Source organism: Dreissena polymorpha, chromosome 4 (assembly GCF_020536995.1).
Source record: "Dreissena polymorpha isolate Duluth1 chromosome 4, UMN_Dpol_1.0, whole genome shotgun sequence".
NCBI lineage: Eukaryota > Metazoa > Mollusca > Bivalvia > Myida > Dreissenidae > Dreissena > Dreissena polymorpha.
This window is the reverse complement of record NC_068358.1, coordinates 75,507,371-75,522,741: the sequence shown is the minus strand read 5'-3', so window position 1 is coordinate 75,522,741 and position 15,371 is coordinate 75,507,371. Positions and strand designations below refer to the sequence as shown.

The window sequence follows — 15,371 nt, the reverse complement described above, 5'->3', positions numbered from 1 at the left end:
GCCCGGACAAGAATTGCACTACATGTACAGTTAATTGAACATTTCAAAAATTTCAAAGGGCCATAACTCTGTGAAAAATCATCCGACCAAAACCCGCTGATAATATGCACATCTCCTCTTGGTAGTGAAGCTTCCCATAAAGATTCACTGAATTCCGGTCATAAGTTGCTGAGAAATAGCCCGGACAAAAATTGTGCACGGACGGATAGACAGACAGACAGACATACGCACACACGGACAGACGAAGCGGCGACTATAGAGCATAATAAAATGTCAAAAGAGAACTGACAACAGATACATAAATTCACTATTTTTATTGCATGAATCATGAGACAAATGCGTGGTGAAAATGGACGTAGTAAATGCAAATATCTGTACTAATGCCCAGATCAGAGAACACGGGATGTATGTACTATCTGTAACATAACTTTATAAACTTTACCAAACTAAAAAACAACGTTTTATTGACATCAATTGCATATAAATAGTAATTTAATGAAAAGTGCAACATTCCTCAGCGCTACTCTTGATAACACTAAAATAATTTTAATTTCATACTACACGTATGTAAAATCTAAAATAGTAAAAACAACAAAATGCTTCTAACAGTAGCAGATTACAGATAATAGTAATCGCTTACGTTTAAATAAAAGTTAGCAGGGTTATCATGTTATATCCAACAATGAGAAACAAACTAAGTTATGAACTTATACAAAACCAACTGTTATAAGATAATACTTTCACGAGCGCAAAATTATTTTAAAACCTGAGAAACTGAGGACAAAGAAAGGAAGAGAAATTAAAACAATACAACTAGATATAAAAAAAGGCTGCTCAAAAAGATTAATGACTTATTTAACAATATCATCTTCAATATTAACTTAATTTTGTAACACTGTTTCACAACGAGTTAGGTACAAATCTTTCAGTCTCCTACATTTCACAAAAAATGTTTATTCATAGTTTACATCAATAACAACAGATCGACCATATATTCTTTTATTTTATATAAAGAAGACTCAACAAGCAGATGCTGCAAGTAAATTCTCAGAAGTGCATTCTACAGCCATTCTAGTAGTCTAGACAATTATGTTGGTGCTTTAAATAAAATGATACCTTAAGTAGGATGCGGTTGTTTTTATTGGAGCAACGTTGATGCACTGCTTGAACTACAGAACATAAACGAAACAAAATCTGACAACTGAAGTATCTTTTGTTACAACCACTATCATGATACATTTTTGATTTAGTTCGATGATGTCCGAAATCGCTGGCCTTGGTTCTTTTCTGTAACCACATATATAATCATCAAATTAAATAGTCTAATCAGTTAATTGAAGCTCTCAATCCAAAATAATGACTGCGTCTTCTGTATCTTTATTATCATAGCCTGTAAAAGATAATACACATGTAAGAAATACCAAAGAAATTTATTACAAATAATCAGCTTCAATAAAAAAGTGATAATACTGCATGAAAAAAATCGGTCTAATATTACAGTTGACATAAAGTAACAATCTGACGCTTGTTTTTGGTTCCAGAATATTATGAGTCCGTTTAAACTTTATAGAATGCCTCTCCATTTCAGTTGTCAAATCTTTGTTTATGACCATATAAAGCTATACTATAGATATACACAAGCTTTTGCCTTAGATGATTTAGCAACGTTAAGTGCATTACTTTAATTTATCTTTACCCCTGCAGCAGAGCATTGCCCCCATTGAATGGGTCTCCACTGTGTACACACTGCAAGGGGCCAATACACACAACAATGAATATAAAGGGTTATTCGAAGGATTCAACTACTCCTTTAATAAAATATTATTTAAGTCTTGCAATAAAAAGGCATGAACATTACACAGGCAACACATCGGAAGTGAATCCGCTTTGCAGATCATTTGATACATTTTTATAAAGTACTGGTTTAATAAACATGTTAGTGCACAATAATAAAAAGTACTGAGACGTTGGTACACGCAAACAATGCACACACACACACAAAAATCCGAACAGTTACATGTTTTAAAAGGCATACTACTTTCTGATCTTTTTTCTTAATTATTCAAACTAAGAGACTTGCGAAATAACGACTAGACAAAACCCTTGCCTGATGTTAGTGCTTCTCAAACATTCTGAATGGTTCTTTTTAGTCTTTAATTTGTACTTCGTTTAATTTAAGACAGTTATCATTATAACTTCTTATTAATTTATGTGATAACTATATAATATAATATATCATTTCAAAACTTTACATATTTATTCCTTTAAAACTAAACTTAATAATTATATTATTCCAAATCCTATGTAGAAAAAGACACATGTATAACTAATAAACTGACAATACACTTCAAATATTGTGCTTAAGCAATGCTACATACCTTCGTGTCTTTGTTGTTTGGATGGTGGACATGTCTCTCTCTCCAGGCTGCGTTTCCCGCTAAGCGTAATACCGTTGAGGTTCGTCGAATAGTCAAATGTGTCGTTGTCTTTGGAACTAAAGTCAGTTTCACTCTGCGCAATGGCTTCTTTGCTGGGAAACATGTATGTTAACTGAGGAAAATATTTCTCTAAGTCACTGAACTTAATCATTTTGTTGCACTTTAATTCTGTAACTGGCAAACTGTAATAATTTATAAAGGCCTTTTCCTCTGCATCGGTACACGTTATTAAAGGGACATTAAGCACTTTTTCTAAGGCAAACAAGAACTCTGTGACACTGCAGCCATTAAAGTAAAGTTTACACACTGCTTCGACCAAGCAATACTGACCCATTCTATTGCCTTGTTCAATGAACAAACAAGATATACTTTTGCTGTTTAACCATGCACCTTTTATACTGCTACCCACTAAAGACTGGTGAGTGTTTACAGCAGTTAAAGACTGTGGTTTAGGTTGTTCGACCTGTTTCGGCAGTATTGGTTGACATGCATACCTTGTTACATGACCATTTGTAGTTCTCTGGGTTGTACCAGGTGGCGAGCCTAAAGGATTTCTAGGATTGTTAGCCATCTGAAGTAACGGAGGAAGAGAATTTCCAACAGCCGTTTTACGTACATCGTCTGTATTGTGTGGAGAAATATTAGTTCCTGTGGGACTAAACAACCCTGGTATTTCCTGGTTTGCATTTGGATGCACGCGCTGATAGGACATACTAGAAGCACTAGCAGTGGTTGATTCTTGATTTGATATTGAAGATGTGTTAAGATATCTCTGAGCATACATATTCTGTATCTGTTGGTCATTTGTCACCATTTGTTGAACGCGATATGCCTGTTCAATGGCAGAAGTGTTGAACTGTGGAAACTGATGCGGTGAAGGCAGCCCAGGTGAAAGTGGAGATCCGGATGGGGGCCGAGACAGCGACGGGGGACGGGAGCGAGGTGATGTATTTGAGCTACATCCCGGTGACCTTCGTGACGATAGAGGATCTACAGCGTTCATATTATTATGGTTTATTGGAACCCCTCCAGATGGGCCTCTGGTGTGTTGAAGCATATCATGCATTTGGGTACCCGTGCGACTTGCAGCAGTATTTGGATTAACACTCATGTTTGGTGGGCCATTTGATATTCTAGCAAAACGTCGATCGGTATTTTGGTCAAAAAACATGTTACTAGAGTAAACCGGTCTTGGTGGCATGGCCATTTGAGGCATTTGTGAAACGGGTCCGTTTCGGTTTGTAAGTGATCCTTGAATTTGTGCACGAATGGCATCAAGCTGTGGATTTGGTTGAAACGTGTAGGATTGCGAACTTGGATTGATTTTATGGACAACCTCTTGGATCGGAACATTGGAGGGTTTTGAACTCTCGACTTGCTTACCTGTGCTTGTTGGTAATTCCATGTATGTGGCATGTTTGAGTGGGTTGTTGGACGGCAATTCAATAATATCTACAGAAGTGTTATACGCGACATCATTTACACAGATTAACCTTGTTGTAGCGTCCGAAAAAACGAATTCAACACCTGCCACTTTACAAGCCTCGTTTAACATTTGGCATTCTACCTCTGTTGGAAGAGATCCCTTAACCTTACCATTTGTCAATAACCCTGCTGCGTACTGTATCACATTTAGAGGTACATACTTGTTACCATCAGCACGTTTCACATACGGAGTCACTGTGTTTTTAATCTGTAGCCAGCCGACAGAATCGCGTGCAATCTGGGCGGCTCTTGCAGCGGCCGCATCAGGAAAGGTCTTTTTTACAAGTTCGTAAAACCGAACGAAGTCCGAGAGCAAAACAATCAGTTCTTTGGTGTTGAATTCCTTTTTCCCGTATTCACATTCACAATGCTGTACATTTATTTCATTGTACAATTTGGCTTCGTTGCTTGTAATAAAAAAACTAGTAAGCGGAGCATGTTTTCCTAGGTCATCGGGGTAAGAGTTTGGATATCTGCTTAAAAGCTTTTGTTCAACAATTCGTACAGAGACGAACTTTTTATCACCGCGCAAGATATGCGGAATGTTGACGTTATCCATTGTTGTCCATCCAAACACTCCTTTGATGCTCGGAAAGTCAGGCTGCATCTCTATGGAATCGACAGCAGGGCTTTCATTTGGTTTTGCGTCTTTACCTGTGTTAACTGAAACCACAGGCGGTACCTGAGAATGAACATTGGGGGGCATGGATTTATGTTGCTGTTGCAGATGATTTTGTTGCTGCTGCTGTTGCAAGTGGTAACTGGGAGGCAGAAACGCCGGGTCAACTCGTTCTGGCTTTATAAATGTGGAAGAAGCTGGTTGCTGCATTGTCTAAAACATCAGACAGACAAATTTGAATTTCGACCATTTAAATTAGAAGTATAATACTATGCTAAGTCCAAATGTGGTAAATTTCAATGTCAACATTTGGTCAGTTCATGTTTAAAGACAAAATAAAAATGTTATGATCAAACCTTTGTAGAAGACATTGTTGAGTAAGACGGAACGCGTCTTATTGGGTTCAACAAGAATATGGACCTTTTGAATTACTTCAAATCATAAGAAGGGCGATTTCAACGTTAAAATGAGGTCAGGTGATGTGGTCGACTTTTTAGTGTTAAAGGATGACACCGATGGAAAAATCAAAGCATCAAATGATGCCAAGGGCATAAAAGGAGTAAATTGTGTAGTTTTTAAGCAGGAAGGTGCACATTTCAAATGCAAAACTTCGTATCATTAGGAACAATCCTGAAAATGTAGGAGAACTCCAAGCAAATGTTCGTCAACTGGCTGACAGACAGATAGACGGACACGGTGATTCTGTTTTTACTTCTTTACTTCGTATGGAGGAGATGATAATATCGTTAAAATCATCTAAATCTCACTTAACTCTTGACTGCTGTTCTGCAAGAATTCGTTCTATATAAAAAATTTGCGATTTTTTTTGGCATGCACTTGTGAACATTTTATTGAGCGAAGGTCTACAGTTTATTATAGCATGATATTCTGTTACACATATCTTCCTACTCAAGTAATTTAAGCTCCTGTTTAGATAAAATTAGCGCAACAAAATAGCACATCATTTCAACATTACACAATTTAAACGCAAATGTAATTTACGACAAGAGGGCCATGATGGCCCTGTATCGCTTAACTGTTTTTATGCGAAAAAAACGTGCAATACGCATGGGTTGAAATGTACTCAAGCATGTGACTTTCTCTTTCTATCCCTCGTCCCACTGGGCGCTTAAAGTTGGAAGGGTGAGCATTTTTAGATATGGAAAACGTTACTACGGTGTTAACTAAACATACTAAGAAGCCCGGGAATATTCGCACAGGTTCTTAGCTTATAACGTAGGTACATGTATCTCTACAAAAGATATTGTTGTTCTTTCTATTTCAGATATTTTAAGATGCTGAAGATCAAATCTACGCATTTGATTTGAAACAGATTCACAAGACCCATAGGAATCAAAATGCCTTAACCCTTTACCAAACGACACATTTTGGACTGTCCCAATTTGAAAGAGTTTGCAGATGACAATTAAATTGAAATTGAATATGAAGGAAATGATCAGGTGGGGTAGAAATAATTGTGATAAAAGGAGAAATTGCTCAGCTACAAACCCGTAAAATCCTGTTAGTGTTTGGTAAAGGGTTAATAATCTCTGGTTCCTTCTTAGAGCCTTTCACACATTTATAACAAATACAATAGTAGCATCTTTCTTTGTAAAGAATCATATCAAAATATAATTAACAACCCACACATCCCTAAGACCAACAGGCCTGAGAATATTATGATAATCTAAAGATTATTTCTTTATATGTATACATGTATTTAATTAAGTAATACATTTGACTTCTAAGATCAATTCATTATAAAGAAGTGAAACTCCAGCTGCTGGCATAACTTATATTAAGAAAATTATAAAATGGTCAGAAATATATATGGATCGTTGAGCAATTGACAATCATATCCACAATTCATGAGTCACGATTCACAAATGGAACAATGAATCATTAAAAATTAAAAAGCAGCCTATACGATAGTTAAGAACATGGCACTTCATTAATTTCAACACCTTCTCTTGGATACAAAGTTTGAGTTTACCATGCAGTATCATATATTGACTTTTCTTGAAATAATTATGTTCATGGAAGTTGTGTTTTTAAAATCAATAAGATATTTTAAACCGGTTTAAACACTACAAAAAAAGACATGAAATTAACATGTCATCCGAAATATTTTTATCCGGATATATGGTCACTTTCGAAATATTTAAGTAAATCCCGACTTTTTTGCAGCTTATAAGAAAAACATGTATAACACATGTTCTTACTTCAATTCCTTTGTAAGCAGTCACCATCTGATTTTAAATGGCACTAAATGGCAGGATTTTATCTCATGTTTACAAGATGTTGTTGTTGTTGTCGGTCACAGCCACACAGCCGCAGTAATCTCCCCTGGTAAAAATCAATCAGTTTTGTGACCCCCGGGGAAGGGTCAAATTTGAGCAAAGGGGAATAATTCGAACAAATTTGGTAGAGGACTATTAGATGTCACTACATACCAAATTTAGTAGCCCTAGGCTTTATAATTATGAACAAGAAGATTTTTAAAGTTTGCACAAAATAGGCCTTATTTAAGCATATGTTTATTTTTGTGACCCCGGGGCAGGGTCAAATTTGTCCCCAGGGGCATAAGTTGAACAAACTAATTAGAGAACTATTAGATGTCACTACATACCGAATTTGGTAGAAATAGGCCCAATGGTTAGGGACAGAAAGATTTTTAAAGTTTGCACAAAATAGGCCCTATATAAGCATAGGTTCAATTATGTGACCCCTGGGGAACGGTCAAATTTGATCCCAGGGGCCTAATTTGAACAAACTTGGTAGAGGACTATTAGATGTCACTACATACCAAATTTGGTAGCCCTATGCCATACGGATATGGACAAGGGATTTTACAAGTTTGCACAAAATAGGCCTTATTTAAGCATATGTTCAATTTTGTGACCCCCAGGGCAGGGTCAAATTTGACCCCAGGGGCATAATTTGAAGAAACTTGGTAGAGGACTATAAGATGTCACTACATACCAAATTTGGTAGCCCTAGGCCCAATGGTTATGGACGAGAGATTTTGAAAGTTTTCACAAAATAGGCCTTATATAAGCAAATTTTCAATTTTGTGACCCCAGGGGCAGGGTCAAATTTGACAACAGGGGCATAATTTGAACAAATTTGAAAGAGGTTCACCCCAGGAACATTCCTAAGAAATTTCATTTCAATTGGACCAGTAGTTTAGGAGAAGAAGATGTTTAAAGAAAAAGTTAACGCACGCACGCACGCACGACGGACACAGGCCCATGACATAAGCCACGCTGGCCTCTGGCCAGTGGAGCTATTAATGTATACATTATTTATGTAAATAACTTACTTAAGACGGGAACTTGATAAATAACAAGAGCTGTCAGAAGACATCGCGCTCGACCTTTCAAGTGCTTCAGCAGCTGGAGTTTCACTTCTTTATATTGACAGTATAACGTAAGCCATTATGGGGAAATTGTTCATATTCAATAAGGCCAATGTAATATAGTCATATTCTAACTGGAAGAGGACCATAATTGAAACATATTGATCGCTTATGTTTTAAAGAAGTGGTACATTATAGACGATTCTGAGTTCAGGTATATTTTCCAAAATATATTAAACATTTGTAAAGACATAAAACAAACTTATTAGATTATATTTCAAGTTTGATAGCAAAGCTTGGATGGGATGGTTGGACGGTCTTTCCAAAAAAATATAATAATAAATATTTGTGTTTTTTACCATGTTTCAAAAAGATTTTTTGGGGGGAGGGGGCTGGAGAGGGGGATAAATGTGGGAAATAATTACTTTCAAAAATAAGGGATAAAAAGGAAAAACAAAATAGTTTTTGGAAGGTGGGGGAATTCTGGTGTGGGGCGTGGGGGGGAGGGAGAGTTTGGGTGGAGTCCATTGTGGTATGTCAGGTAAGTGTTGTTATGTCAAAGTATGAATCAAATCTGATCCTAAATAGAGAAGTTGTGGCAATTTAAGCGAAACTTATTAATTTGACCTTGGTATTCAATGTCATTCAAAGGTCAAGATCAAATTCAACTTGCCAGGTACAGTACTCTTATGATAGTTAGAAAGTATTTGAAGTTTGAAAGCAATAGCCTTGATACTTGAGAAGTAAAGTGCATCTAAACACAAAATTTAACAAAATATTCAAAGTCAAAAAAGGGCCATAATTCCATCAAAATGCCAACCAGAGTTATGCAACTTGTCCTGTACAGTCCCCTTATGCTAGTCAGCAAGTGTTCCAAGTCTGAAAGCAATAGCTATCATACAATATGAGTCAAATGGATCAAGACACAAAACTTAACCAATTGTTCAGTATTCTAAGTTCAACAGGGGCCATAATTCTGTCAAAATGCCAGTCAGAGTTACATAACTTTGCCTGCACAGCCCCCTTATGATAGTTAGTAAGTGTTGTAAGTATGAAAGCAATAGCATTGATACTTTAGGAATAAAGTGGACCTTAACACAAAACGTAACCAAATTTTCAATTTTCTAAGTATAAAAAGGGAACATAATTATGTCAAAATGCCAGCCAGAGTTACTCTGCCTGCAAAGTTCCCTCATGATAGTAAGTTAATTTAGCAAGTTTGAATGCAAAAGCTTTGATACTTTATGACAAAAGTGGACCTAATTCCAAGTTTGAGTTAAATATCTTGATAGTGTTTAAGTTTTAAAAATTATTCGACATATTCTAAGTTAAAAAGGGGCATAACTTTAAAAATATTGTTGACAGAGTTATCCATGTAAAACTTAACAAGTGTCCTGTCTCCATAAGGAAGTAGTAAAAGTCTGATGTGATTGTCTTTGATAGTACTCAAATTATTGAAGTTATTATAAAAATTAACCCGAAATTCTAAGTTAAAAAGGGGCATAACTCTAAAAATAAAGCTTAAAGAATTATGCACCTTGACCTACACAATTGTCTTGTTGCAATAAAGAAATATTCCAAGTTTGAATTAACTATCTTTGATAGTATTAGAGTTATTTGACTTTATTAAAAAACTTAAACCTACAACCACGCCGGGGCGAGTAGTATAGCTCTTATTTTTCTTCGAAAAGTCGAGCTAAATATACTTTATATGACTAAATGATTGAATAAAGACATATCTTAAAGAAGCAAGATCCATTACGATTTATCTTATGTGACATATTATTTTGGATGTCCTGCGATAAGTAGCATGTTTCATAATTAAAGAAATGACCGATAATAAACAGGATCCGACAGACTAGCTTTAAGACATGTGTATCAGAAACTCGTAGTATATGTGAGCACTGTATCATGCAAAGTTGGGTACATTTTATGACGTTTGTAACATCACCTTATTATACTTGGACTGGTTCAGGACGATGACTTAGGTTTTATTTATTTTGTGCATTTGCCAGTTAGTTGGTGTGCAATGTGTAGTACTTTTGTTTTGTGTCACAACAGTTTGAATAAGGTCACTTTATTTTGATAAAACACCATGTATAAGGCTTCTATCCTGCTGAAATTTAATTCGCTTATTGTCGAACATTGGCGTTTTATTTTAATCATTGTTATGAATATGATTTTTTGGTTAAATCATAACTGATTATTGGCAAACGCTTACAAGTCAAAGGAAAAAATAGTGTACTCACTATATGGCATGGCAGCAATGGATTCCAAAACTTGGAACAGGCCTTTCACAGCATTTTGTCGGTGCTTCTGAAATAAAGAGATGGTAGACCAAAAATATAATTGCTATTGATCTCAAACCGTTTGGACGTGGCCTATATATTTCTCACAAAAATATTGTAACACGTTGCATTAAGATTAGGAAATAGTTGTAGCTATTATAGTACAGGGACCACTAACAAACGTACTTTTTTATACTACAACTGTAAAAAACTTCCAAAAATATATTCCGAATATATTTCCCAAAGCAATAAATACATCGAATAAACTGCAATAAAACAGCCAAGACATATATATCTTTCAGAAAAAACAAAACATTTTTTTATATTAGAAAAAAAAAACATGTTTATAGTTTCAATTGAAAAAAAAACCAACAGTTTTATGGGAAAAAAAGAAACCTTCGAACTCGGACGAAGGTGTGAAAAACTGAGCTTTGTGATATGTAATTAAATAATTACAGAAAATTCAGATACACTTACCAGACAACTATCCAGATAGTATGTAACTGCATAAGTGCAAACAAAGTATATGTCTATGTTATTTGTTTACATTATCAACCATCTTTCTGCCATTGTATGGTATTTCTACCGTTATGTTACAAGTGACGCGATTGGGGGGATATTTACAGCAGTGATTACCTAACCAATAAAATTACGTTTTAGAAAGAAATACAGACATAAACTGGCCAAACATGAAATAAAATATTGTAAATGTAAATAAGATTTTCACGAATTTGAAGCAAAAACCACACACATGTGGATTATTTCTTTAAACACGAAGGCCTGAAAGTCGCTCACCTGACATTCAATCGAACTGACCTGTCCTAGGCAGGCCAAGATATCATCAGAACACATGTTCTGACCAAGTTTCATGAAGAGTTAACTACAAACAAACAAAAAGTGCTAACAAAATGCTACCAGTCCTAAAAGGATAAACTTTCCGCCCCTGGCGGCAATATTTTTAAACAGACCTGGACCATTTTCACTCTCATCCGAGATATCATTAAAACAAATGTTCTGACCACGTTTCATGAAGATTGGATAATACAAGTGGTTTTAAAAGTGAGAAAGTGTTTACTATAGCCATATTAGGAAAAATCCCCCCCCCCCACTGGCGGCCAATTTGTTCAACCAACTGTTAACCTTTTTGAACTCGTCCAAGATACTATTGGGGAAAATCTTCTGACCAAGTTTCAAGAAGATCGGACAATAAATGTGGCCTCTACATTGTTGACAGGGTTTTCTACAACCATATTTAGGCATTATAAGAAACAAGAGATGTGTTCGTCGGAAACGCAATGCCCCCTACTGCACCGCTTTGAAATAAAATGTCTATTTATCATATGGCAGGTATAGAAATCATCTCCCTTTAAAGCTAATGACTTCCTTTGGATTTTGTCCAATCCAACCGAGGGGGGGGGGGGGGTCTGTAGACAGTCAAAAATGACCAAGTCAGACATCACTGACAACCAATGCCTGTGGTTTATCAAAGAGATCATAGCCAGAGTTTATCATGTATCTAGGGACATAAGTCCACAGGTATGTAATGAACCATACCATTCACAAATTAGTACAGGAAAGAAATGATAATTATATCATTAAAAAAAAACTTGACAAATCAATCATTTTAGTTATAAATAATCAAAATAAAAAATATGTACAGTAACTGTGGAAAGAACTTAAATTTTTGGTAAGGAAATATATAATCTGAGATTTATAATACTATAAATTTCTTCCCTTGAAAATAATTGTCTCTAACAAATCTCTATTTTTAGTAGCAAATAAATAAAAGCCACTACCGTGACTGTAGATTCACCACTCAAAATGTGCAGCTCCATGAGATACACATGCATGCCAATTATCAAGTTGCTATGTTCAATATTGAATAATTATCTGCGTTTAAAGGTTATTACTTCCCTTGGATTTGTATTTCTGACCATAGACCTTGAAGGATGACCTTGACCCTGACCTTTTACCACGATGTGTTTGTCAGAAACACAATGGCGCCTACTGCACCGCTTTGATTTAATTAACAACAAGGGCTGTTTGTAAAACATGCATGTCCCCAAATGGGCTGTCAATTGCAGAGGCAGCCATTGTGTGAATACGTTTTTTGTCACTGTGACCTTGACCTTTGACCTAGTGACCTGAAAATCAATAGGGGTCATCTGCCAGTCATGATCAATGTACCTATAAAGTTTCATGATTCTAGGCCTTATTATTCTTGAGATATCATCAGGAAAGCATTTTACTGTTTCGAGTCACTGTGACCTTGACCTTTGACCTAGTGACCTGAAAATTAATAGGGGTCATCTGCCAGTCATGATCAATGTTCCTATGAAGTTTCATGATCCTTGGCGTAAGAATTCTTGAGTTATCATCCGGAAACCATTTTACTGTTTCGAGTCACTGTGACCTTGACCTTTGACCTAGTGACCTGAAAATTAATAGGGGTCATCTGCCAGTCATGATCAATGTTCCTATGAAGTTTCATGATCCTAGGCGTAAGCATTCTTAAGTTATCATCAGGAAACCATTTTACTGTTTTGAGTCACTGTGACCTTGACCTTTGACCTAGTAACCTGAAAATCAATAGGGGTTATCTGCCAGTCGTGATCAATGTAACTATGAAGTTTCATGATCCTAGGCGTAAGCATTCTTGAGTTATCATCCGGAAACCATTTTATTGTTTCGAGTCACTGTGACCTTGATCTTTGACCTAGTGACCTGAAAATCAAAAGGGGTCATCTGCCAGTAATGATCAATGTACATATGAAGTTTCGTTATCATAGGCGTAAGCGTTCTTGAGTTATCATCCGGAAACCATTTTACTATTTCGAGTCACTGTGACCTTGACCTTTGACCCAGTGACCTCAAAATCAATAGGGGTCATCTGCCAGTCATGATAAATGTACCTATGAAGTTTCATGATCCTATGCCTAAGCGTCATTGAGTAATCATCCGGAAACCATCTGGTGGACGGCCGGACGGACCTACCGACATGTGCAAAACAATATACCCCCTCTACTTCGAAGTAGTTTTTGACCCTGCATGACCCATATTCGAACTTGACCTAGATATTGTCTAGATACAACTTCTGACCAAGTTTCGTAAAGATTGGATGAAAACTATTTGAATTAGAGAGCGGACACGAAAAGTGTGACAGACTGACAGACTGACTGACAGACTGACAGACAGACTGATAGACAGTGCGAAAACTATATTCCCCCTTTTATTCGAAAGGGGGCAAAAAAATGCAACGTCCCTGGTGGCCATGTTTTTTAACCAACCATAACCATTTTTGAGCTCGTCCAATATATCAATGATAAAAATCTTTTATCAAATTTCATGAATATCGGACAATACATGTAGCGTCTAGAGTATTAATAAGGAAAATGTTGACGCCGCACAACGTACAATAAGCGATTACCAATGCTCGCCATGACCATATTGTTTGTGCTCAGGTTAGGTAAAAAAATAAGGAAATCAGGAAAGATTTTTGAATATTTTGTATGAAACTATATGCCTTTATTCAATGTGGATATAACATATATTTTCTAAGTGTTGGGTTTTCTAACATACAAATGTTTTGGCTCTTGTTTTAAAATTAATAAGATTAGTTCATTGCTTTTGTAAGCGCACTTTAAGTTATTGTTCATTCCATGGGGTAGTGAGAGAAATATGACAGTTGTCTCCCTTTCATACTTGTGTAGTATCCAAAGGATATATTTTTAAAGGTTTCTGTTTTAATGTTGTAGTAAAAAGATTTGTCTCAAGTTGAGCCTGATGACTTAGATTAGGGACACCAATGACTAAGATTCTAATGTGTACTAGAGATTTTCAATAAAAAGCCTTCTGACAAAGTTTCATCAAGATGTATTAATTAATGCGGCTTCAAGCATAGTGAGGTTCGTTCTTGTGACCTACTTTTGTACACATTGACCGAAAATTGGTGGCTAGATATAAGGTTTATACAAAGTAAACACCACAAAATACCATGCAGTGTCGAACTATCTATACAAATTAGGGTAAGGTAAGATGGTGTAGTTTCACATTTAAAGTCTTCTTTGTGAATGTTGTTAACGGGTAATAACATAAAATCACAATATTGTAAATATCTAATTTCATACTTAAAATGTCCGTGACCTTTACCATTTAGATATGCGTCTTTCTGTCATTCCAAATTCCCATTTCATCAATTGTATGTTAAAATGTGAAAAAATTCTCGAAATATCGCAAGGAAACAAAATGGTCCGACAAAACCAGCATCCGTCCGATCGACACACAGACGCAAAGAAATGTACCCTGCTTCTTCTAGAAGGAGGGGAATAATTACTTTAGTTTAATTACACTTCTCATAGAGCCATGGCGTCCACTTATTTACACATCTAAGGTCCATCCCATACATACATATTGTGTATTGAGACTAACACTTAACAAGCAATGTTCGGTATTCCATGGAATGAGACGCAAGTCTACCCGCTCCTAATTTGAAACCGGGATTATTCTCCTTTAAAACTTTTCAATTGTTTAATAAAACATTTCAATTAACTGTTAAAATTATATGCTTATAGTTTCAAAATAAATTAATGGAACGATTTATAACATGTTGTTGATAAAATAAGTTAGTTTTGAGATATAAATACCAATTAATTAATGTTTTCTTGTTGACAATATTACAAGAGGCAGGATATAAATTATCAAACAAGAGAGGTCGAAAGGCCAAACGTTGCTCAACAGCAAAGGAACTGACCTGTTCAATGCATCACAAGATATCATAAGAACAAATGTTCTGACCCAATTTCATTAAGAGTGAACTGTAAATGTAACTTTAAGAGTGCTAACGAGGTTTTACTTAAGCCATAAAGGATAAATGATCTCTTCCCCACCTTGCGGCCATGGTTTTCAACAGACCGGACCATTTTTGGAACGTTTCGAAGATATCATTAAAACAAACTGTCTGACCAAGTTTCATGAAGATTAAACCATTAATGTTACCCTATAGCTAATATAGTGTGTAACAAGTTTTTACTAAAGAAATAAAAGAAAAAATGCCCCAACCCCACGCGGCCATGTTTTTCAACCAACCGGAACCATTTTCGATCTCGTCCAAGAAATGATTGGGACAAATCTTCTGACCAAGCTTCATGAAGATTGGCCAATAAATGTAGCCTCTAGAGTGTTAA

General features: G+C 35.9%; 1 protein-coding gene across 11 annotated transcripts in view; it reads right to left on the bottom strand.

Moving 5' to 3' along the window:
* Positions 1-299: 299 nt before the first annotated feature.
* The window catches only part of LOC127877549 (uncharacterized), a 28,905-nt gene continuing 13,833 nt past the window's right edge, over positions 300-15,371 (bottom strand). For 6 of the 11 annotated variants that reach the window (XM_052423520.1, XM_052423518.1, XM_052423519.1 and 3 more), the window contains exons 2-4: positions 10,150-10,216; positions 2,379-4,755; positions 1,397-1,746 (exon numbers count right to left, since the gene is read on the bottom strand). In XM_052423520.1, coding sequence (XP_052279480.1) covers positions 1,682-1,746; positions 2,379-4,752 — 2,439 coding nt within the window. In that variant the 5' untranslated portion in view covers positions 4,753-4,755; positions 10,150-10,216 and the 3' untranslated portion in view covers positions 1,397-1,681. The other 5 variants (XM_052423511.1, XM_052423510.1, XM_052423514.1 and 2 more) reach the window with 2 other exon arrangements.